This window comes from Parasteatoda tepidariorum, chromosome 10 (genome assembly GCF_043381705.1).
Source record: "Parasteatoda tepidariorum isolate YZ-2023 chromosome 10, CAS_Ptep_4.0, whole genome shotgun sequence".
Taxonomy (NCBI): domain Eukaryota; kingdom Metazoa; phylum Arthropoda; class Arachnida; order Araneae; family Theridiidae; genus Parasteatoda; species Parasteatoda tepidariorum.
Window position 1 is genome coordinate 57,347,593 of NC_092213.1, and position 24,739 is coordinate 57,372,331.

The following is a 24,739-nucleotide window of genomic DNA, read 5'->3' on the forward strand; positions in this document are numbered from 1 at the left end:
AAAAAATTGGTATTACTAAAAAAGTTTTTTTTATATTTTATTTATTTCTTTTTTTGCAATAAATTTATCATTAAACCAAACAAAAAAAAAATTTTCATACGTGTTATTAATTACATCCAACACTTAATACTATATTTTATGTACTCCTTATTTAAATGAATAATAAAATAACTTTTTACCCTAAACAATTATAATAGTTTATTAGTTTAGGATACTTAAAAAAAAAAAAATTTTTTTTGAAAATGCTATGCTATGTATTAGAATGGAGATCGAAAAAAAATCAATGTATTTATTATCCAAGAGATGGCGTTAGCGCATCATAATCACTATTATAAGACGGAAGAACAAGAACCAAGAAGAGTATTCTATTATATATTTACAATCAGAAATTTAAATTTGATTTCAAGTAAAAATCATTTTTTGGAATGTAATTTTATTGCAAAACCAATGTTTATATGGAAAAGGAAAATCACAACATTATTTATCAATATTTAATAGCGATCTTTATTTAGGTTTTTTTTATGTATGGAGCGTCTCTATGTTATAAATAATTCCTGTTATAAACAACGAGTAGAAGAGTTTATATTTAATTATATTAATAATGAATAGAAGCGCTAATTTTTAATTATATAAAATATGATAATTAATTATAATATTAATTAAATAGCAAGAAATCTATTTCATGCTATTTAATCAATATTATATTTACATTCAGTAATTTAAATTTGATTACAAGTAAAGAATATCATTGGAATATATTATATAATTTTATCGCATGATTATTAATCAAAGCTTAAATGGAGAAAGAAAATTTGAACATTATTTATCAATATTTAAAAGCGATCTTTATTTAGGCTTTTTATAAATGGCGCGTCTCTATGTTATCTTAAGTAATTCTAATTATTTCAATATCTTCACTATTATAAAAGTGAATTTTCTGAACGACGTTGAGTGTTAAAATGAGCTTTATATGTAGTGTTCCTTGCTAAGACGTAATGAAAATCTGACTAAGAATTATCGGAGTCATTTACAGGTTAGTTAGTATTAAAAACATCACAGCTAGTTCCATTTTCGAAAAAAGCTTAAAGGTTACCAAAACATCCCCCATAACTCTGTCACTGTAAACATATTTATGTTATAAAATTGACTACTTTATTAGAATGCGATCTTTGTAATTTTTTGTTTATGTTTGATGTGTATCTTAATTTCAGATTTCGATTAAATTTACATTTTTTTTTTTCTCTTTAGAACAGCAAGGCATTTCGAACCAACCTCCTCCAAAACTTGGAACTCATTTAGATTCAGACAGAATTATAAAAATTACCCATGTTTTCATAGTTTTAATTTTTTTTTATCACTTTCGAAAATAAAATCAGAAAAATTATTCATACTTTAATAACAAATCATATTTTATTTCGAAGCAATGTCATTTTCCGTTTTTTAACTCTCTTTTTTAGAAAAAGTAAATCACGATAAGTTCAAAATATTTTATCTTTTTGACGCAGAATTTTTATTAAACTTATTTTTTCATTGTTATGTATTAATTTCGATCAAAATAAATGAAAAAATAGTATATTTAGCATTTTAATAATTTATGCATATGAAATACGCCATGAAACGCCGATGTCTATTTCTACGTAAAAGGTAAAATCTTCCAAACACGAATCACTTTCATACAATAAATTTTCAAATTTGCAGTTATTTAGATCTAACAGAAGCAGTTATTCATCATTGAAATTTCTTTAATTTACAAAATCATTTATTGATACATTTTTGAATATGAATGGAAAAAAAAATTTCTAACAGCTTTTTTTATAAATTTTATAAATTTAGTGCAAATATAATTCCGATAATCTAGTAGATTTTTTTTAATAATTATTATTAGATTGTTTTTTATAATTAAGAGATACGCAAATATATATTTTTACTTGTAATTAAAGCTTCCGAAAAAACAATATAAAAGGGATACCCGTATCCCATCTGCGTCAAATTGTTATGGCAGATTTCATCTCAACTAGAAATTCAATGGAAAGAACTTATATTGAACGATGCATAATAATATGTTTAAAGCATATTTTATTGAAATAAACGAGAGATGAAGATTATTTGTTGATCATTAAATTTAAAAAAATATGTCTTCATCCTCTTTTTCTTTCCTTGAATTTCTTATGGAATTTATCCGCTTTCGTTTATTTCCTGAAATTCAGAAAAAGCTCTGTGAATCGAAACTGTAATAATAAATAAAATTCAGTTAGATCCCTCATCAATTACAGAAATTCCAAGATCAATCTCCGTTTAAAAAATTAAAATAATGTAAAAACGAACAAATTTCATTGATCAAAATGCGATTTCTTTTTCTTTAAAAAAAATTTTTTTTTTCTAGTTGCATAAAGTGAAAGCAAATATTTGGCAGCTAAATTTCGTTAAGAAACGGAGCAAATCTGGTGAATTAACTACAGGAAATATCCGTTTTTACATTAATATATTTTTGCCATATTTATAAGGCATGTTTCTCGCCACGCGATTTAAAGTTGCCACTCATAGTATAATTATAGTTATAAATGTGTTGCTTACTAATCATAGTACGAAAATCTCTAATGTAAATCTCTTTGAGTAAGTAAAATAAATCGTATTCTGAATTTCTCTTCTAAAAGATTTATGCTTATCGACTGTGGAAAGAGTTTGTTCTATTGTTGTCTGCAGGACAAATTAATTCAAATTTTTTTTATTTATAAAATATCCTATATTTTTCCCGTAAGAAATTTATTATCACCACGTGAGGTCATTTAAAGTTGAGACCCATTGTAAAATAAGCTATGTTTACGTATATGGGTGCCGTTGGTGGGGGGATGGTTAGGTATATGTCCCCCTCAATAATTGGAAATCCAACTCAATATTTCAAACATACCTTTTCAATACTTCATACCTTTACTCAATATTTCAAGCTTACCTTTTAAAGGATCATATTAATTTCAAAATTCGTAATTTTAGTTGAATGACAGTGTCAAGATATTTGTTACTAATTGCAAATTATGTAAAAAAAATTGTAGAGAACTTACATAATATTGTTTTAAAGTTTTGGAGGTTCAAATAACAAGTAGTAAGAAGACCCAGTGAAGGAACAGCTCTTACCAGTGAATGAACACCCAGTAAAGGAACACTTAATTTTGGTTATTTTTTAATGCTCTTTATGAATTTATAAGCCATACAAATATTTAAAAACAAGCCTATTCTTGAAATTATAACATATAAATACTTGGAAAATGTTAACTTTTTTTTGTAATCATGAATTGAAAATTAAAGTGTCAACATATTAACACATACTGTTCATTCACTGGGAAATCTATGCCCAGTAAAGGAACATGCCTGTTCCCTCACTGGTTAGAAGTTGTTTTTCGTATTTTTAACATACTTTTGATGCGGAACATCACTAAAGGTACAAGAAAACTAAAGTTTATCTTTTATTTTCATTAACTTAGAAAAAAACTCTGTAAAGGAACACTTGTTCCTTCACTGGTTTTTCATCGTTTGGTGATCCAGTGAATAAACAACCCTCAGTACTTTATTATGCTATGGTGCTTAAAAAAATAAAACGTAACTTCAATAACTATATTTTGAATTCTCCTTTTCACAGTGCGAAAAATAAAACTATTACATGCAATTATTTCCACTTCAAACATATAAATACAAACACTCACCTTATAATTTTTTCAAAGAAACAAAGTGTTGCAGAGATAATAACAAATTCAAAAATTTTTCCAGAGAAGTCCATTTGACCAGGTAATCCAAAACATTGCTAGATGACTTCCTATTGTTTGGCAGTAAGCTATTGTTACCAATCAATCTAAAGAAAAACTTTCAAATTCTTATTTTTAATCAATATATATGAAATGTTCCTTCACTGGGTAGTGTTCCTTCACTGGTTGGTTTACCCTATTATTATCGTCTTAAATCCCTTAAAGTTAGAAACAAGAAGACAAAAATAAATTATCGCTTTACCGGTGTTTACCACATTTAAGGAATTTTTTTCATCTTTCGTGTGGAATTCGGAGAACTATTGTGACTACTTAATTTAATTTCATCCCGCTCAAAAATTGTTCTTTGCGACGCACATTAAGAAACTATGCATAAATATCTTTGATAAAATTAGTGATTTATTTTAAATATATATTTTCTAAATTTATAAATGGTGTAAATGCAGTTATTGTAATCTGTCCGGCGAGATTGGCGAAGACTTTTTTATAAAATATTCTTGTAAATTTCAAGCCTTGAAAAATTGTGTATCATGCATATTTCTCCCCTATCGAACAGTTAACGTACTGAACAACAAAGCATTAATGTTTTAGATAAGTGTAATGGTTTATGGACGAAGAAAAAAAAATAGTTTTCTAAATCTTTTCTCCTCTTTAAAGAATTTATATTTGATGTCTGTGAAACGTGTGTGTTCTATAATTGTCGTCTGCGGGCTTAAAACATTTTTTTCTAAGATATCCTTTCACATTTATAATAATAGTTCATCCAGCATTCCATGAACGACATTTACCTCCAGCATCTTCTTCCTTCCTCCGCAGTAGGGGGTGGAGTAGCTCTGTGTGTGCGGTCAAGCCAGCTTCTTATTGGCTGAAGTTTCTTGCGCGTGCTGATGACGTCTACGCACGTGGGTCCCTCGCGAATCTACCTTCCAATCCGATAGTGTTATTTTTTGTCCCCCTTGGATGCGCGTGGGGGTTTTCGTCAGGGGAATCCAGTTTTGATTTCTCAGTTTTTCTTTGAGCGGACTTCTTATAACTTGGACTTCTGTAGTTGCGTTATACTTACCTTATGTGATAATTGTGTTTCTGGCGTTGTGGTAGCTCTTTTGTAAATCATAATGCCGACAAAACGTGCTTTGGATTTTATTCATTCTAAAGATCCGTTGCAATATCCTGATAAGAAGGTATTTTTATCACTATTATTTTTTATTTATAGTTTGCTTCTGCAAATTTAATTTATACTAATTTAAATGTGGATTTCTATGAAATTTAATATTTTAATTTTCATACTATTAGAACTGAATTTTTATTTTTAAGATTTAATTAATTTTAATACTTTTTATAATTTATTTATAATTTTTATTCTCATGGTGGCATTGGATTTTCTATGATTAAGCAATTTTTTTTTTTTTTTAAACTTATTACTATGCCCTAGATCTCACCTTAAATGTTATCGTCCCTATAATTTTATTGCAAATTTAATCACCATGTGTACAAAAAAAAAAAAAAAAAAAAAAAAAAAAAAAAANAAAAAAAAAAAAAAATGGATTACCTTGAATAACTTATGATCTAATGATCGGATTTTCACGATCTAAAACTCATTCTTAATGGTTCGTGGGAGTAACCTCAAATATGTAAATTAATTAGTGCAAACGATATTTTAAGTTACAAAAACGCACTTTCTCTGAATAAACATACCTTTTTTTCGACGATTCGGATTTCTAACCCCTAAAGTATAGGGTGTAGCTGCAACCTGGGAAATATGGTCTCAATAGTTTGCTCCTTTTAATGTTAATTTTACTTTTTGCGTATTTCGCTATATTTCGAAAACTTTTTAAGTGAATTTAAAAATTTTTGTGTAAAATTTTTTATCCAAAGATAATTTCGTGAAAAAAATAACTTTTAGTTTTTAGTTTATTCATTATTATTTTATTTAATAATGGTCGAAAAAATTTTGAATTATAAGGTATATAACTTTTAGCATCTTTTCAATGAATATAATTTTCAAAGATGCACGACAAAATACAAAATTTGAGCAAAAGCGGTTGAAGCGGTTACTGAGAAATTGAATTTCAAAAACGTTAATTTATTGTAGATGCACGACAAAATACAAAATTTGAGCAAAAGTGGTTGAAGCGGTTACTGAGAAATTGAATTTCAAAAACGTCACGATATTTAAAACCTGATTTCTCTGGAACTATTCGACCGATTTCCTTAAAATCTGGTACTTTGCCATGCAAAATTTTATTCTATAAAATGATGCAAAAAATTTTATACCTTATAATTCAAATTTTTTTCGACAATCATTAAATAAAATAATGCAAAAGTAATAAATATTTACTAAAAGTTATTTTTTGCATGGAAGAATCTTTAGATAAAGGAATTTTATAATAGTGTGCAAATTTTTTTCAATTCGCTTAAAAATTTCTTGAGCTTTTGTGAAATTCGTAAAAAGAAAGATTAACGTAGGGGTCCAAACTTTGGAGCGCTCACCTGACCCAAACTATCTGGGCCATATTTCCCACTTTGCGGCTGCCCCCTATATTTTGGGGGTCAAAAATCCGTATCCGTCGGGAAAGAAAATTATGTTATTCAGAGAAAGTACGTTTTTGTGTCAGATATTGTAACTTAAAATATCGTCTGCACTTATTAATTTGGACTTAATATCGTCTGCACTTATTAATTCACCCAATTAATTCAATCAATTCAATTGAGTCCCTAGAACGTGAAAATCCTATCATTAGATTAAAAGTTATTTAGGATGGTCTGTTTCTTTTCCCCGCACTGTACATCCTTATATTTAATTAATTGGGATGTAAGAAATTAATTTAACTGATTACGAAAAATGTATGTTTTTGAAGGATTGTTCATCAGTTCAAACCTAAAATAATAGCTTTTTTTTGTGCAGAGGGTCGTTAGCGGCAAACAGTTGGCGTCTATGAATGGTATATATGACGCCTCGCAGTATTAATAAGAGTACGAATGTAGACAAGAACTAGTATTAAAAAATTATACTGTTTTACGTTTTCAGACATGAACACGGAAATTTGGTCGGGCGTTGTGTTTTTCAAAATGAGAAATTTGATTGAAGGATTTGACTTCATTTGGCATTTGATTAATTGGGTTGTTCGCAAAGTAAATTCTTATTTTTTTTTTTTTTTTTTTTTTTTTTTTTTTTTTTTTATGAAAATGAAAAAAAAGTCTACAGTGAATAAATGTCTTATAGAGTTATATATTGTCTGGTCCAACACTGTTTGCCACTTTTTTGGCAGTGAAATGATTCCACGCGCATAAAGTCTTTGTTCTTTGCCAGCAAAAAATTAAACTATTATACTGATAAAAGTCTCGCAACTTCTAATTTATTTGTTCTTATTGTGTGTCATTCTGTATTCCTGAGTTAAGTTTTTTTTCCAAGTACAATTAATTATTTTTAAGCTTTCTAGGTGGTTCTGATTTCATCAAAAAAGCATCAATGTGCTACTTTTTTAAAAATTTTTGCAACTTATCTAAAATTTACTTAGGATTTTTAATTTCCTTACAGGAGTTAAGCATATACATCATTTAAATGCAAAAACTTTTTTGAAACAATATAAAGAACTTTTATTAATTTAGAAGCTGAAATTTAAAGAAAAAAAAAGAATACTATGACGTCACTCGCTCAATAAAAGTTATAAAAATCCTAACTTTTATGCTCCCTTTAAAACCATACTAGCTTAAAGAAATTTGAAATAAAAAATATTTTTGAATTTTTATAGAAAACATTTCATTTTGACCAATAAATAAATAAATATTTTATCAATATTTAAGTGCGAGTATGAATTTAAGAAACATTCTATATTCAAATCAATTATTAAGTTTTAACTTTATACTTTGGAGAACTCTATTCAAGGTGAAAATTTAATTTTCATTCAGAAATACAGATTTAAAGACAAAACTTTGAATAAATAACTTAGAACAAAATACTTCGAGTTTGCTGACGATTCCAGTTTAGAAAATTTGTGTGTTATTTTCTATTTTAGTTTCAGTAAATTTGCTTTAACTTTGGAAGTTTGAGTCTTATTTTATGTTTGGTGTAAAATTGCTCAAAATGAAACATGTCATAATTTTTCTTCTTTTTTTTGAAAATAAAAATTCTGTTGAGAAAGATGCTTTATTTCCCTTAAATGTTAATTATAATTAACACATTAACAAACTATTTTTTCATAAAACTATAATTACTATCTACTTTATTGACTAAATTTTCTGTTTTTTTTTGGAAAATATGATCTTTTAGGAGAAAACCACAGAGGATGATAGATGTAATGAACAAGGATAGAAAAAAGCCCTCCTCCTAAATAAGGGGGGAAAACGTTTCCTTAAAGAAATTATTCTGTTATAATTTAAATTTTTTTAAAAAAAACAGTGTTTCATGCAATAATTGCTTCTCATATAAAGACTATTTTTATACCATTTTTCAATGCAAAACGGTATTTTCAATTAGGAAAACTAAACTTTGCCTTGAAGAAATTGTAGCATAACACATGTACTGAGGTTCCTTCATGTTAACGGAATATTTGTATTTGCAAATCACAATGTCAAGAAAGTTATGTAAAGGAATAGTTTATATATTTATATACATATTTTAACTTAGTTCTTAATATTTGATTAGCGTCTTTGTACCTAGATATTATTTTATTTCCCAGCAAGCGTTGAATAGCCAACCCAATTTCGAGTTTATTATTATCAATGACAATTCCGTAGCCTTGCAATTTTGAACAAAACCCAAAAGACAAGAAAGCTCCTTGATCAAACATTGGGATAAACTAGCTTTCATGGTTTTCTGATGGAACTGACTCACATTTGTGTTACAAGGAGAGGAATATCACGAAAACCTCCCACCGTTAGCCTGACTGCAAAGGGATTCTAACTCACAATCCTTTTACCATTGAGGATATTTTACGTCAGCACCATGATCTGTACGAGCCGAGAGCAGAACTTGTGTGGAACATCGCTGGGTCTCGAATCCGGGTCATCTCATGGGGAGGCGAGTGCCCTATCCCTTGAGCCACCGTGGCTCTATTGAAATAATTTATCCTACAATTAACGTACCTAAATTGATAAATGTTATTATGAATTTAGATTAGTAATAAGTTAAATTTAATAAGTTAAGTTTGATAGTAGTAAGTTAAATTAGGTATTTTTTGTAGTTTGAATAATCCATTTAACAGAACTTTCATATTTGAATGTGGCTTAAGTAAATTTTGAAATTCTAAATAGTTTCTGGGGGCATTTGGAATAAAAATTTATTCAAAAATAATTAAAGAACTAAAATTGAAAGGAAGATGTGATGATCTGGTGTAAGGATCGACAAATTAAAAACAAAGCTGTATTGAAATGCTTAACACTAGGTTTACGGACGTTTCTTATATACCTATCTCTACGAACACGCGTCAATTTGACGCATGAAAGAATACATATAATTGTAAATCTGAATTTAATGAATTCAATTTAGTAGATTTTTATCCAGCACCATTTCTAAATAATTCGTAGGCTTGTATAATTCACCATTTTATATTTTCAAAATTTACTTAGTTGTTATTTACCATTTTTTAAAATTATTTTGGCGTGTCCGGAGCAGTTGGTATCGCTGCACTTAGAAACCAATGTTATTGTATACTATAAGAAAAAAATGGAGATATGAGATACATATTTATTAGTTGTTGTTGTAGTTCATTTACGTCGCACTAGAACTGCACAATAGGCTATTGGCGACGGTCTGGGAAACATCCCTGAGGATGATCCGAAGACATGCCATCACAATTTTGATTCTCTGCAGAGGGGATGGCACCCCCGCTTCGGTAGCCCGACGACCTGCACGCGAAGTCGAGCACTTTACGGTAGAACAGTTTAATGAGGACCAATACCGCACACCCTCGGTCCCTACGCAGACTGATCCAAGTGGTCACCCACCCGCACACTGACCGCAGCCAGTGATGCTTGACTTCGGTGATCTGCTGGGAACCGTGTCTTAACGATCAGTCCACTGCGGGACGATACATATTTATGAAATATTCTAGTATTATATGTTGCAATACTCGAACTAAGCAACTGAAACCTTCAAAATCTGACACTCTGACGTCAATTGATATTCTGCGTTTGTTCTTTCTATTATTACTTATCGGCAACAGTTGTTTATCGCTTGTTTTATTTGAGATAACGATATCGGATAACGAATCGAAGTATTGTCGGTACATTTCTATTTATCAAAATTTTGTCTAAATTATGATCGCGTCAAATTGACGCATATCCGTAGAGATAGGTATACCACATTGAAAATTTCAATATTTCAACGCTTTTGAAGAAAATTGCCTTCAATATATATTTACTTCGATCAATGGTTAAAAGTCATTACAAGAGATAAAATAAAAATTCAAGCGGGTTTTATAATTTTCCTAACAAAACTAGAAATGCGTCATAATGACGTGTCCAGTAAACCTAGAGTTATTATTAAAAAAAAATTTATAATAATCCCATGAGCAAACTGGCTACCAAGATTTACTACTGATAAATAACTGAAAAAATGTCTGGTTAGAGGGTATAATTTATCAGCAAACCGAAAACTTGCGTTATTAGTGTCAGCGTAAACATCTAAATCATCGCTAAATTTTGATCTGAGAGACTAAATATGATGTCACTTTTCGGTGACATTTACGATACGTGTGTCATTAGTCCTTTTGTTCGCCACTCAAACGTCAGAAGCGTCCTCTACGTATTTTTTTAAAAAAGTGATTTCAGTTGACACTTCATGCTTTTTAAAAGCGATGGAACTTAACTTCTTAATCTACGCCTGAAAAGAATTAATATGATTTGGAAAGTTCTAAATGAAAGGGTCGCCATCAATTTATACTCGACACGACGTAGCAGCGGATATTATTCTTGTGAAAGACATAAATTATTATTCTTTTGATAAAACTCAAGTATAATTAAATTCACAACTCCTATATTTCGACATATTCTTGCTGTCAATTTACGTGCAAAATGAAAGGCTTTCATTACGTGAGTTCTTAATTTCATGCCTTCAACAAGACGAGCTTCACAGCTTAAAAATTATTCAGACTTAGAAATGTCATCGCCTATCTGCATTCGTACAATTAACTCTTTTCAAGTTGAATTTTTTTTCCAATCAAATCTCCAATACAACTCAATTACATGTGCGTTGAAAAGAAAGTAATTCATCATGTTACTCTGTATCTTTAAATTTGTCACGATCAAATAATTATAGTTTCTTTTGAATAAATTAAACTGGAATTTTTTTTCTTCTTAAATGATATAATATATTCAGCTTTGGGTAATTGAGTTAAAGTGATGATTAATAAATCGAATTCAAAAGAGCTACCATTTTGTAAGACTTCTGAAAATTTATCAAATATACATATAAATCGATTAATATAGGTAATTTGCCGAAGGGTTTAAAATTAATCTTTCTTCAACACTTTTTTCTGACTTACGCTTCAGCTTTTATCTTTTTTTATTCCCACGAAAAAGGTGAGGTCAATTATTTTTCTAGGAATGTATCAGAGTAATGACATTGTTACTTTGTACATTTAGTTGTACAGTAAGTTATTTTTCGTTTCCAAATAAAGTTTAAATAACACTTCTTTCTGTAATTTTTTTATGCCTTTCGGTGACAAGTTTCTCAGCTTAAAATTATTTATACTTTGAAATGTCATCGGCTATCTGAATTCTTACAATTAACTCTTTCAGATGATTTTTTTTCCAATCAAATCTCCAATACGACTCAATTACATATGCGTTGAAAAGAAAGCAATCCATCATGTTCCTCTGGATCCTTTTTTTATCACTAAAATGCGTCACAATTAATTAATTACAGCTCCTTTTGAATAAATTAAGCTGGGAATTTTTTTCTTAAACGATTTATTTAATTTCGGGTTATGAGTTGAAATGATGATTGATTAATCGAATTTAAAGGAATTACCATTTTGTAAGACTTCAGCTTCTGAAAAATCATCAAATAAGCATGTTAATCGATTACTGGTAACATTTGAGAGTTGAGAAAATAAAAAAAAATCATATTTTTCAACACTTCTTACGTTAATATTTAACATCTTGCCTTTCTCCTTTACCACCAATAAAAGTAACTCAATTATTTTCGTATTAGGAATGGATTATTGTTGTGACATTGTTACTTTGTACATTTTAGCCAAGATATAGCATAACTATTTGTTGACACTGTTTGAATTTGCAGCCTAAAAATATAGTAAAATAAACGACAGAAGTCTGCCCGTTCAATTAACCATAAAGTTTATGGTAAAGAAATTTTTTTTAACTTTACGGTTTTGAAGCCCTTAACAACTAGTTTTTTAACCGTTTACAACTAGCATGGTTTCAAAACTGTAAAAAAAGAAATTTAACTGACCATTGGAGATAGTTTAGTAGTTTTATGGTGCTGCCATCTATGCGTGAATGAGAATATCGTATCCAAATAATAAATTGGAGAGTGTAAGACACTGAAAACTTTTTCATGTGTTGAAGGGAATGGAAAATATATTGTGTTGTCAAACACTGGGTCTCGAACCCCCGTTCTTTCGGTCATGAAATTGACAGATTAGCCTTCTCGGCTATAACATGTAAGGAGCTAAGTGGCTTCATTAGGTGGATCTAGTTGGTGCAATAAAATTCTGGTTCTTTAAACGTATTAGATTAAAACAGTTAAAAAACGGTTTCTTCTCAGAGTTAACAGTTCGAAAATGATTTTATTTATGGTTTTATAACTGTTTTGTTTGAATATGGTAAAATAACAATTAAATAAATTGTTATTTAATCATTTTATTCCGAGAAATTTCTAATAGTGTACTTTTTGCTCCCCAAATCAAGAAGAGTTTGAAAATATTATTCTTTCTGTTATTGTTTTCTGCCTTAAATATGATAACTTAAGTTCTTAAATGTCATTAGCTCCTTGAATTCGTATACTAATGACTATTTCAGTGAATTATTCTAATCAAATCTTCGATGCAATTCAATTATCTATCCGTTGAAAGGAAAGTAATTCATCATGATACCCGGGAACTTTTCATCGCCAAAATTAGACGCCATTAATTGCAGCTTCTTTTGAATATCTTTTGAATAAATTACATATTCAGTTTCGGGTAATGACTTAAAGTGGTGATTGATTAAGCGAATTCCAAAAAACTATTATTTCGTAAGACTTCCGAAAAATCATTATATATGCACATAATATTCAAGGCTGGATTATAATCGATTTTTAAGAACATTAGTGAGTTAGAAGTCAAAAAAAGAACTTTTTTAAAAAAAATATTCGAACATTTTTTTCTTTTTATTCCTTAGCATAAAATAAAATAATCTTGTGTCATGAATTGGATGATTTAATGACCTTTTGTGTTACTTAGAGAATTTAACCAGGGTTTCATAACTATCATTTTTCGTTTCAAACTTGCTAAAATATTCTAGTTAATCTATTATTATACTTGATACAATTTTATATCGCGTTATGTAACTTAATATTGGTAATACGATGTCTTAGTCACTTATTTATGATTATATTTTTTTAAACTTATCGGCTATATTAATTTCTATTATTAGTATTTTCAGTTGATTTTTTTTTAAAATCAAATATTCTATACAACTCAATTTCACATACGTTGAAACGAATGTAATTCATCATGTTTTTTCGAAAGTAATTTATCATGTTTCACAATTATTATTCTATTAAAATAAATTTAGTGGTAAGCTTAGAGATTACTTTTTTGAAACTTATTATCATTTTGATGATCGGTCTAATTTTTCGAGTGATGCATTAAGTTTTTAAAACATTTAATTAAGATTTAATTAATTAAGAAATATATTTACATTTTAGAATATTATATTTGATTTTTCAGGCAATATAGATGAATTAATGAATACTGAGTGGTTGACAAACTTATCTGAATCATAAATTTAAGTATCACTCCACCCCCAATTTATTCCAGTGCAAGTTTCGGTGCCGCTGATTTGCTTCAAAATAATATTTATCTTATGTATGAACGACAGAGTATGATACTGTAGTGTATCATTTAAAGATGTTTGTCGTCGTAATGCATTTTAACGAATAGTATAGTATTTTCATAACGCTAGTGAATCTGTAACTGTTATTCATGACTGTTAGGTTAGGTTCAGCATGACTATTAGACTCAGCCATAAAATAACGCATTTCAGCGAATAGTATATTATTTTCATAACTGTTTTGAATCTGCAACTGTTATTTATGACTGTTNAAAACAAAACTTACAACAGTTACTTTTCTCAACAACTGAAATTTAGAATAGTGTGATTAAGAAAAATATGTAAACTGTTTTCAATTTCAAATTAATATTGAAATACACAGGTTTAGAATTTTCTACAGTGAAAAGTTTTCGGAACTTCTTTTTCAAAAGAAGTATACAAAAGCTAGACGTTAAGAACGTATCCAATGAGCGAGCAAAGCGAGCATCGGATTGCGAAGCAATCCGAAATGAACTGCGAAAGCAGTTCCGGGGGTTGGCGAGCGCCAGCGAGCAGGGGGCGAAGCCTCCTAGTAGTATATTTTTTTCATAACTGTTTTGAATCTGCAACTGTTATTAATGAATGTTCAGCCATGGAGTAACGCATTTTAGCGAATAGTATACTATTTTCATAATTGAAGCGAATCACTGTTATTCATGGCTGTTAGGTTCAGCTTTTAGCTAGTGCCTTTTATACTAATTATAAAAATAGCACAGGAAAATAGAGAAAAGTTACAATTACTCACAACATTAAAAAGAGCTTCTAATCTAGCACAACATTTACAAACAACGTTTTTCAAACTTATAGAAATTTGCAGAAATAGAAAACTATTCATTGATTTTAATAAATTTTAACTAGACGGTGAAAATAACCCGCCAAATTCACGATTTTTAAAAAAAATAATTCATGTCTTTTTATATATTTAAGGTTGTTCTTCCTTTTAAATTTTTTCATTTTAACGTACAACTTTATGTCGAGATAGTATAGTTTAAAATTATAGCGGTCATTATAGTTTAAGGTTTTGTAGCTTTTTTTATTTTGCCCGGTGACAAAACTTCGAAGAACACCCTTAAAATACAATTTTTTTTTCTTTTTTGTAATTTCATGCAATTATTATTTTAGGCATCTAAACCTTTGATGGAAAAAAGAAGACGTGCAAGAATTAATCACAGTTTAGCCCAGTTAAAATCTCTAATCATTGATCCGAACACAACTGAAGTGAGTAACTTTTTTTTTAAAAATTTTATACCTTAATTTTTCATGAGAAATTTAAACATTAAGATTTTTTTAATTAAAATTTTTTTATTCGTCTCTAAATATTTCTTTTATATTCATTCTATTACTGTTTAAAAAACTCATTCAAAAAGCCATTGAAATCCAATGTGGTTAGAGGCTGCATTTTTCAGAAATAAAATATCACCTTTGTGACAGCCATTGGATAATAAAATAAAATTGCGTTTCCACCAAATCCATAACTTAATTTAAACTTGAAAGAACGTAAACGTAAAAAGATGAAAGTTCAATATTTAGCATTTAACACTAAAACAGCCCACAAAGCTTTTTAACTCAACCCCTGAACTGTTTAAATATTAATATGAAAGAAATAAAATATTTTTACACGTATTCTGTAATTAGAAGTTACTGATATCTTTTAGAAGTACTGTAAGTTACTGGTCTAGAAAACTACTATAGTAGTTTTCTGAGTATCAGATGGTAACCATTTTGTTCCACAAGTTTTCAGTTTCCACAGTTCACAGTTCAGTGTTCGCAGAGAACGAATTTGTGCACATAACTTTTCTCGTTCGAATTTGTGCACATAACTTTTTTCATTCGAATTTGTGTACATAACTTTTTTTGTTCGAATTTGTGCACATAACTTTTTTCATTCTAATTTGTGCACATAACTTTTTTTGTTCGAATTTGTGCACATAACTTTTCTCGTTCGAATTTGTGCACATAACTTTTTTCGTTCGAATTTGTGTACATAACTTTTTTTGTTCGAATTTGTGCACATAACTTCAGAGTCATTTTAAGGGAAATTTGGTTTTATGAACTGACATCTCGCAAAATTTTTTATCGTTAAAACGGACCCTTAACAAAATATTTTTCCCGTAAAAATGGATCTTTCGCAATTTTTTTTATTTTATTTAAAATGGGCCGTTTTCAAATTCATCTATTAAAAAACTGATATTATTTATTTTTCTTATTTTTCCAATAAAAGCTTTAATACAAAATGGTTATTAGTAAATTCGAATTTTAAGATCTTAAAAAAGTAGTTTTTACAAACCATACTACACTATGTAACGAAAAATTTTATAATATTTAACGGGGAAAAATAAATTTAATAATAATATTTCAAACTACATCTCATTAAATCAGTTTATTTTAAAATCATTTTTTTAAAATCGTTTTTTTTCTTCCAAATATAGTAAGTTTTTTTTAAAAAGTATATAATTAATTTAAGTAATTCATTCGTGAAATATATAATTAAACTATTTTAAAAAATGTCATTTGGAATGATTTTAAATTTAATTGGATATTGGTATAATTTATTGCTCTATATAGTATAACATATTTGAAACTATTAACGATGTGTTATAGTGAATTATTGAAAAAAATTCATATTAAAATCTAATAATTAACGAAATTTGTTTTAAAGATAACTCTCTCATGTTAAAAATATTTAAATTAATAATTACAAGCGACTATCTGGTTAATAAATTACTTATATTTTCAGAAATCAAGACAATCAAAGCTTGAGAAAGCTGACATTTTAGAATTAACAGTTCGCCATTTACACGAAATAAAACGACGTCAAAGGACAGGTAATTATTTTTCTACTTTCTCCATCACAAACATTTCAAACTTCTTCCAAATTACTCAAATTAAGTTCAAAATTATTTAAATACATATTAGAATATTTTAGATGAAATAATATTTTATTCTTAATAATGTCTTTTTCCTTACAATTGTAGTATATTATTAAAGCAATAATGCCTCTTATTTCTGTATATTTAATTAAAAATATTAATGCTTTTATTTTCTTAAGAAACAGTTATTGAGTAAAATTTTTTAACTCAAAATAAGTTACAATAAAACCGGTGAATTTAGATGATTTTTGATTTTAGACAGTACTTAATTTGCCATTTAAACTTTTTATTGGGAAATACTTTTTAAAAAATACAGGATAATTCAATTATTTTTATTTTAATAAATTTTAAGACATTGTTCATCCACCGTAAGAAGATGATTGATTTTTGAAACGTTAATTGCGATGTGGAGATATCATTGTAAGGTAGAAATATGTAAGCGTTAGTTTTTTTACAGTCGTAATTTTTTTTTTACACCCATCCGCTTCTACAATTTACCTTTAGTTTCAGTACTAAACAACTATGCATACCATGCGTACGATACTGTAAAAAATTACGGTAAAAAGTATCGGTACTCAGAGTGCCAGTATTTTTTACCTTAATATGCGTTTTTTACCGGAACATGTTACGGAACAAAAAATTTAAAATATTGTAATTTTAATCGTAATAATTACCGTAAAATCACTGAATGACTCTAATTAAATAAATATTAATATAAAAATTACGGTATAATATTTTACGATAAAAATGGATTTTATGAATGATGTACCCAAAGTGCCGGTGCTTTATACAATACAGTGTATGATCAACTATGTGTACTATAACGTATTCTTCAATCGTCTTCTTATGGTAGAGGGACAATACGTTTTTTATATATGCTTAAATGTGTACAATTTTAAGATGATTTAATTTAAAAATTCTTCGAAAAATTCATTAGAATTACTAGTTAATGACTTTTTTCTTTGCATACGAAATTATCTTTATGATTCCTTGGAAGGTAATAGTAATTCAAAACATCAATATAACGTTAAGAATATAATTAATGAAAATGTCTATCTTTAATGTCATATACAGATTTATCTTTTAAGACTAAGTAGCTACCAGACTCAATATTTAGGGAAACATTCGATGTTAATAAACGCTGTCATTTCCAAATGAAATAGTAATACCCACTGAATAAAATAATGAAAATCTGACTCATCATAGCGATCATATATAATGAGTCAGATATCGTATTGATAATTGTTGAAACATTTTGAATCGCGTTGAAACATGATGAAATTAAAATTTGCTGCAATCTTATAATGATGTAAAGTTGGACCATATTATCGTATTTCAAAACTTTAATATTACTACACTAATTTGTAATTCTAAAAAACTGTATTTTCTTACAAATTTATTTATAAAGAAACTAATAACTTTTTAAACTGTCCTGATCGAGGCCCTAGGCAGCTACCTAATTATAAATTCGCCTCTGATAAATCATATCACTGAATAAAGAATAATCACATTTTTTAAAGATAATAAAGACTTAAGCGACACAGACAGCTCAATTATATACCATTTAGAATAAATTAAAGCCTTTCTTTTTTAGATAACTTGATGGACCCTTCTATAATGTTATAAACTTTAAATTATAACTTTCATGAGATAAGCACTTATCATTCACATTTTTAATGAAAGGGTTTGGCTGTGGGAATACTGAAGTGCCAGATATAATGTTTTTACAATTTATGAGCCTCATTTTACCATGTTTGCAGTTCGAAGCATATCAATGGAGGGTTCTATGAGTATAATTTACTTGTAAATTAAAAATGACTTCAGTTCGCAAATCCATCATAAATTTATTGTTGTATATTGAGTTGAATCCTATATGGCGTTCTGAATAATTAAATGAAACAAGTAAATCAACTTGAGGAGGTAGTTTAAATGTAGAATAAAATAAATAAATGATCTTAAGTTCTTAAAAAGTGATTCCTTGTATATAATAATGCTACCGTTGATAAATGTGCGTAAGTAAATGCTTAAGATTTTTTTCTACTTTTAAACATCAAAATAATGAAATTTCGAACTTTTATTTTTATACTTTCAAATGTGCGCAGCCCTTGCTAAGAAATTTCGGTATATTCTTCGAGATCTTAGTAAAATTTTGTTGTCGTGTAACTTCGAATTCTTAAGTGTTTCGAAAATTTGTTGTTTTTCATTCAGTTAAGGAAGCATTAAATAAATGCATCACCCGAGCCTAAATAAAATGTAAACCTCGCCCTTGGATTATTTTAATATTTGGCCCTGTATTACTTAAATTTTGCTCCTATGGTTTTACTGTGTAGTTTATTTGAACAAGTCTCTTTGTTGAAACTATTAAATGTTAACAGAAATCTATTTAAAGATATTTGGCTACAGTCATGATATAATTCGTCGCTCAATAATACCTCTAATAATAAATTAATATAATTAAATTTTCTCTATATTGCAAAGAATAAACAAAAAGAAATGCAGTTAAAACTTTAAGAATAATTATTCAACTGGTAAAAACAGGGAAGTTTCTTATTTTTTTAGCAATCCCTAATAATAATGCCCTCTTCAAAGGCAGTCCTTATCGTTTAATTGAAACAAATAAGATTTCTAAAACATCTAATTTATTATTTTCATATAAAATTAGCTTAATCTACTTTGAAAGAACATTTCACGAAAGAACATTTCACGAAAGAACATTCAAAATATTTTTTTGCCAATTTTACATTACGTGAACGAGTTGGTATTCAATCAAAACATTGCCAGACTTGTATCACTTAAATAAAATCTCACATCGGCAAAATATTGCTATATAGTGAATATCGTTGAAATACAGCATTGTATTGGATGCTTTCTGTAGACATGGGAGTTGATTTTTGTTTGTATGTGCTATTTTGGTCTTAAAATTATTATGAGATTCATTAAAGTAAGCGTAAACGATTATTGATAAGGAGACCTTTATTAATTTGTGATGCTTTACTATGTTCACTAAAAATGGCCTGTAGTACCAAAAGTGGCATAACACTAACATTTGTTTTTCTTTAAACTTAAAAGGTTTCTTTTTATTTTATTTTACAGTAAGCTTATTGGAAGGCCGCAATCCTAGACGAAAGTTCGAAATTGGTTACACAGAATGCGCACGTGAAGTTGATCTCTTTTTATCTAGTCTGGTTGATTCAACAGTTAACTCAGAATTACACAGACGACTCACGCAACATCTAAGTCGTCGACTACATGATTTGAAAAATATCGAACCCATCAAAGAAACCGTCAACACGTGCGAGACTGAAGAATCATCGATATCATCTTCTTCCCACACCAAGAACTCAGAAAACCAAACGGTGCTTCCAGAACATTACCCTCCATCTGAACCAGGTATTCAAGCAAAAACACCCGAAAAAGAAAATTTCTATAAACATTATACAAGTGAGTGTGATACAACTGCTACCAATTTGTCAACTTCATTATCATCCTCAAATAATATAAACTTATTAAAAGAACAAAGTACGGGACATAGCCAAGTTTCAAGTTCTTCAGCGGAATCAATAACATTCGATGAATCGAATGGTTACCGTTCAACTTCATCGTCACCGAATGTATTTGAGCCAAAAGAATTGCCAAGAATGATTGAGGCATGCGATCCTTTCGATGGGCATCCTAAAACACCAATTGAAACCATTGTCAGCAGCGAGTTGGCGTTACGTGAGAAAATGCACCAGAATTTTAAGCAGATACCTCTAGTTCCGAAACATTTGCCAAATGGCGAATGGGCGTTAGTCTTACCGCATGATATGACAGAAAACGAAGTTCAAAACTTCAGTGCTTTCAAATTGGTTTTGCCTTCTGCCTTTCCTGATCTAGAGCAGGAGAGACTTCAGCCTGAACCACTCAATATGTCTAACACATCAAACTCAGAAAACGAAATGAACTCAGACCAATATTTTTCACGAACATATGGTGAACCGTCGAATAATTTTAGATTCAGAGAAAATTTTGATTGTAATTTAAATTCTCAATGCGTTTGGAGGCCATGGTGACTCTTTAAGACAGGCGATTTAATTTGAAATATTGATTGAGATTCTGTTTCTTTTGAATCGATTGTTTTCGTGTGGTGTGTAGATGTCGATGCATTTTTGTTGACACTGTGATCGTTTTTGCAAACCAGATTTCCGTCGTGCTCCAATTTCATCTTTCACCTTGTCAGCAAGCTGAATTACCTTTTAGTTAAAATTTCAAAATGAGGGAACACTTGGCAAACACTGAGTGCGATTCAGACAATGCATAGAATGTGACTAGATTCCGGAGATCGACATTCAGGAGATCGACAGTTTGATGTGCGATAAGAAGGGAAGAATGCCTAAATTCTTACTCAACATTCTTCTTCTTCAGTTTTGAAATGTTGATCAGAGTTTTATCACTTTATCAATGTTTCAAATCTTTTCATACGTCAATATTTCTTGTGATTCCAACAGATATAAAGTCAACATATTCCGACTTTAAATGATTCTGCTCCGAAACGAGGTGGAAAATGAGATTTAACGTTTTTTCAAGAACGTTGCGGAGAGCTAGTAGGATAAGAGTATACAAAAACTGTCGTAGCGTATTTAAAAATGCATCAGTCAATGTGCAGCAAAATCGACAAACCTTTGAAATGATGTAAATATTACGGAAAATGGACGGCATTTGTAGCCTTGTGTAATAGTAACCAGTGATATAATCAAAAACAAAAAAACTGTTACTGAAAAATTAATTTCCTATTGATATTTTTGAAATAATTAAAGTGTATTTTTAAAAATTTATGATAAATTGTTGCAGGCATTATTTTTTAAGAATGACAGTATTTAAAATTTCTATATGAAAACTGATTAAAATATATTTTATGTAGATAAAGAACATCCTTTGATATAATTGAAAAAGTAACCTGCATAATGTCATCAATTAATACTTTACACGGTGAAATAATAAAATGTATTTAATATGATCTATTTTTGATATAAAAGTTACACGCTAATTGGAAAAGTAACCTGCATAATGTGATCAATTAATACTTTACACTGTGAAAAAATGAAATATATTTAATATGATCTATTTTTGATATAAAAGTTACACGCTAATTGAAAAAGTAACCTGCATAATGTCATCAACTAATACTTTACACTGTGAAAAAATGAAGTATATTTAATATGATCTATTTTTGATATAAATGTTAATCGCTGCATGTGCGTAATCTATTTATTAAAAAATATTTGTTGTTAAAATATTTATGGAGACGGTATGATGTATTTATAGTTATTATATATTTTTACTAATGCTATTTTAATTATTATATCTATAATAATTGAAAAAATTTTCGTTCTATAAAGTGTGAGTGCATTTGCATGCGTTTTGAAATATTTAAAATCAAATTACAAAATCAAAATGTTATCTTGTTACATGTGTGATTTATGTTATTAAATTATTATTTTTTTAAGGAAAATTTTTATTGGTGTAATTTTTTAGATGTTAGTTATTTCAAAACTGTTATCATCAATAACTTTTAATTGCAAACGACATTTCCGTGGTATATCTTTTACTGATACTTCTGGAATGTGAATTATGAAATCATGTTCAACAAGCACCGTAAATTCTAGAACGTTAATACTTTTATAATTAGTCCCAATGCGACTTTTTTTGATGAAATAAATTATTTTAATGCCAGGTTTATGGATAATTCTTACAAAATACTCGTACTTTGAATAGTACGTGATTCATAAGTGAAAGTAGACATTACAAAATAAATAAATAAAATAAGACCACTTATTGCTAAGCACCTCGGAATGCTGTAGGCATAAAAGGAATTATATTGCCAACGACAACGCCATACTTTTAAATGTAAATTTATTTTATTTTTTACTAATTTTATATATGTGAGATTTTTCATTGGGATTTTTTCGAAGGAGTAAAATAGTTAAAATTAAATTATATTAATGCCATCTGTATAGCTAATTCGTACAAAATACGGTACTATGAATAGTACAAATTCAAAAGTATGCATTGTAAAGAAAGGGATAACTTGTTAAAAGCCATGTAAGCATCTGATGTATGCGTAAAAAAAATTATTTGCCAATCGACAAAGCGATACTTTTAAATGCTTTATTATTTTTTTTTTCTAAGTGAGAATTTTTATTGTGATTTTTTGATGGATAAAAATAGTTTAAAATTAAATTATTTTAAACCCAAGTTTATGCCTAATTTCCAGAAAATACATGCTCTTTGAATGATACTAATTCCTAAGTATGCATTACAAAAAAAAAAAGGATCACTTATTGTAAGAGGTAAGCCCCTATTAATGCTGTAGAAAAAAAAAGAATCATATTGCCAACGATCAATGTTCTGTTATTGAGTGTTCAATTTTTTTCAATATTTTCATTTAAGTGGAAATCTAATCTTATTATCTAATTATTTTTATCTAATTGATTAAAATAGTTCAGAACTACGAAGTAATTTAAAACCCATCTGGTTAGACTAATTCTAACAAAATACTCGTCCTTTAAATGGCACTAGTTAAAAATTATGCGTTAAAAATAAGGACAACTTACTACAAGGCATATAAGCAATTGGAAATGCTGTATGCATGAAAAAGATTCATATTGCCAATACTTTTTCTTTTGGATGTTCATTTCTTTTCATAGTTCTTTAATGCTATTATTCTTATTGTTAAATTAAATTATTTTAAAACCGATTGTAAGTCTATGGCTAATTAGTATAAAATGCGCGTACCATGAATGGTACGTAATCCATAGGTATGAAGACTTTAAATGNTTTTCTTTTTCTTTACAAAGCTGTACATTGAGATAGTTTCTTGACCCCAACTTCATTCATTTTTGTTTATCCCTCATTGCCATGCGCCAGTTCTAACATTCATAAAAAAAATGTATTAAAAAAAAGTTGTATATTATACTGCAATATTGAAAATAGAGAGTCCTTCAAAACTAAATGCATAAAAAATATTGTTATGGGACGGGGACTTGCCTGGGGAAGGGGGATATCATCTGACAAAAAAAGAACCGTTTTCACTTTACCAGCAGCAGACGATACTTTGCAAAAAGAAGGTAGGAAGGAGGGTCTTAAAAGGAGGGAGGACTACCTGAAATCTTTTGATCTATCGTCTGCTAAATCTGTTCATGGGTGGACGAGTGCCTAAAAAATAAAGAGTCAGTGCACTTATAAAAAATAAATAAATAACTGCTAAGGTGTATAAAAACGGGAAGGTCGCGTAGCGGCAGGGGTCATGAAAAAATTCAGGTAAGGTGGAGGGGATAAAAAAGCAGACGATGTTTACCGAATGGAAGAGAAAGTGACCCCCGCATGCGGCTATGTGTTGACCACCTGCTTGCTTTCGAAAGGTGGAAAGTGCTTTACAGTAGAGTTTTTTTCCCCAATTTTTTTTATGTCGTGTTTACCGGAGCTGGAATCCTAAGGTGAAAGGGACACAGGTGAACAGTTATGCAAATCATAAGAGACAGTATATAATTATTAAGTATCAAGAAAAAACTATTAATTTTTAACAGATTTCAATAGAGAAGAATGAAATGGCTACCCAATATTATTCATAACACTATTTTAATCTGTCGTTAGCAAGGTAGGATGTTGATAACGTGAAAATTCTTAGAAAGTGCCTTAATAAGTGCCTTCTATCACTTTTTAATGTATGCTTTATAATATTAGGAAGTGAAAAACAACTCATATAATTTAAAAGAAAATTATTAAAACTTATCAACTTATCAAAAAGTTTAAAAATAAGAAAAATGTAACGTCAGTCCCCATTGAATTGCCCAAATATGCAATTTATGAATAAAATAAAATATTAATAAAGTCCTGAAAAAGATAAATGAGAATTTATTAATTTTTTATTTATAATCTTTAAAAACAACTTTGTTCAACATCAACACTCGTTATTAGGGAGGATTTACAGTGTTTATGAAAAAAGAAAAATATTAATTTCCAAGCAAAATTTTCTTACAATAAAAAATAGCATTCAAAATTCAAAAATAAATAATTCAAAAATGGAAGAAAAAAAAAAGA

General features: G+C 28.7%; 1 protein-coding gene across 1 annotated transcript; it reads left to right on the plus strand.

Moving 5' to 3' along the window:
• The first annotated feature begins 4,691 nt into the window (after nt 1-4,691).
• On the plus strand, nt 4,692-22,151 carry LOC107453099 (uncharacterized). Its single transcript, XM_016069788.3, has 4 exons — nt 4,692-4,936; nt 14,913-15,008; nt 16,528-16,615; nt 19,754-22,151. Exons 1-4 carry the CDS (start codon nt 4,871-4,873, stop codon nt 20,710-20,712), a joined length of 1,209 nt encoding a protein of 402 aa, XP_015925274.2. The 5' UTR covers nt 4,692-4,870; the 3' UTR covers nt 20,713-22,151.
• Nucleotides 22,152-24,739: the final 2,588 nt, after the last annotated feature.

What these genes read in the sequence shown, in the direction of transcription:
- LOC107453099 (XM_016069788.3), top strand. Translation starts at nt 4,871, where the DNA reads ATGCCGACAAAACGTGCTTTGGATTTTATTCATTCTAAAGATCCGTTG. An exon ending in TTGATCCGAACACAACTGAA is followed by an intron (nt 15,009 to 16,527) that starts GTGAGTAACTTT and finishes TTATATTTTCAG; the next exon opens with AAATCAAGACAATCAAAGCT. An exon ending in AAAACGACGTCAAAGGACAG is followed by an intron (nt 16,616 to 19,753) that starts GTAATTATTTTT and finishes TTTATTTTACAG; the next exon opens with TAAGCTTATTGGAAGGCCGC.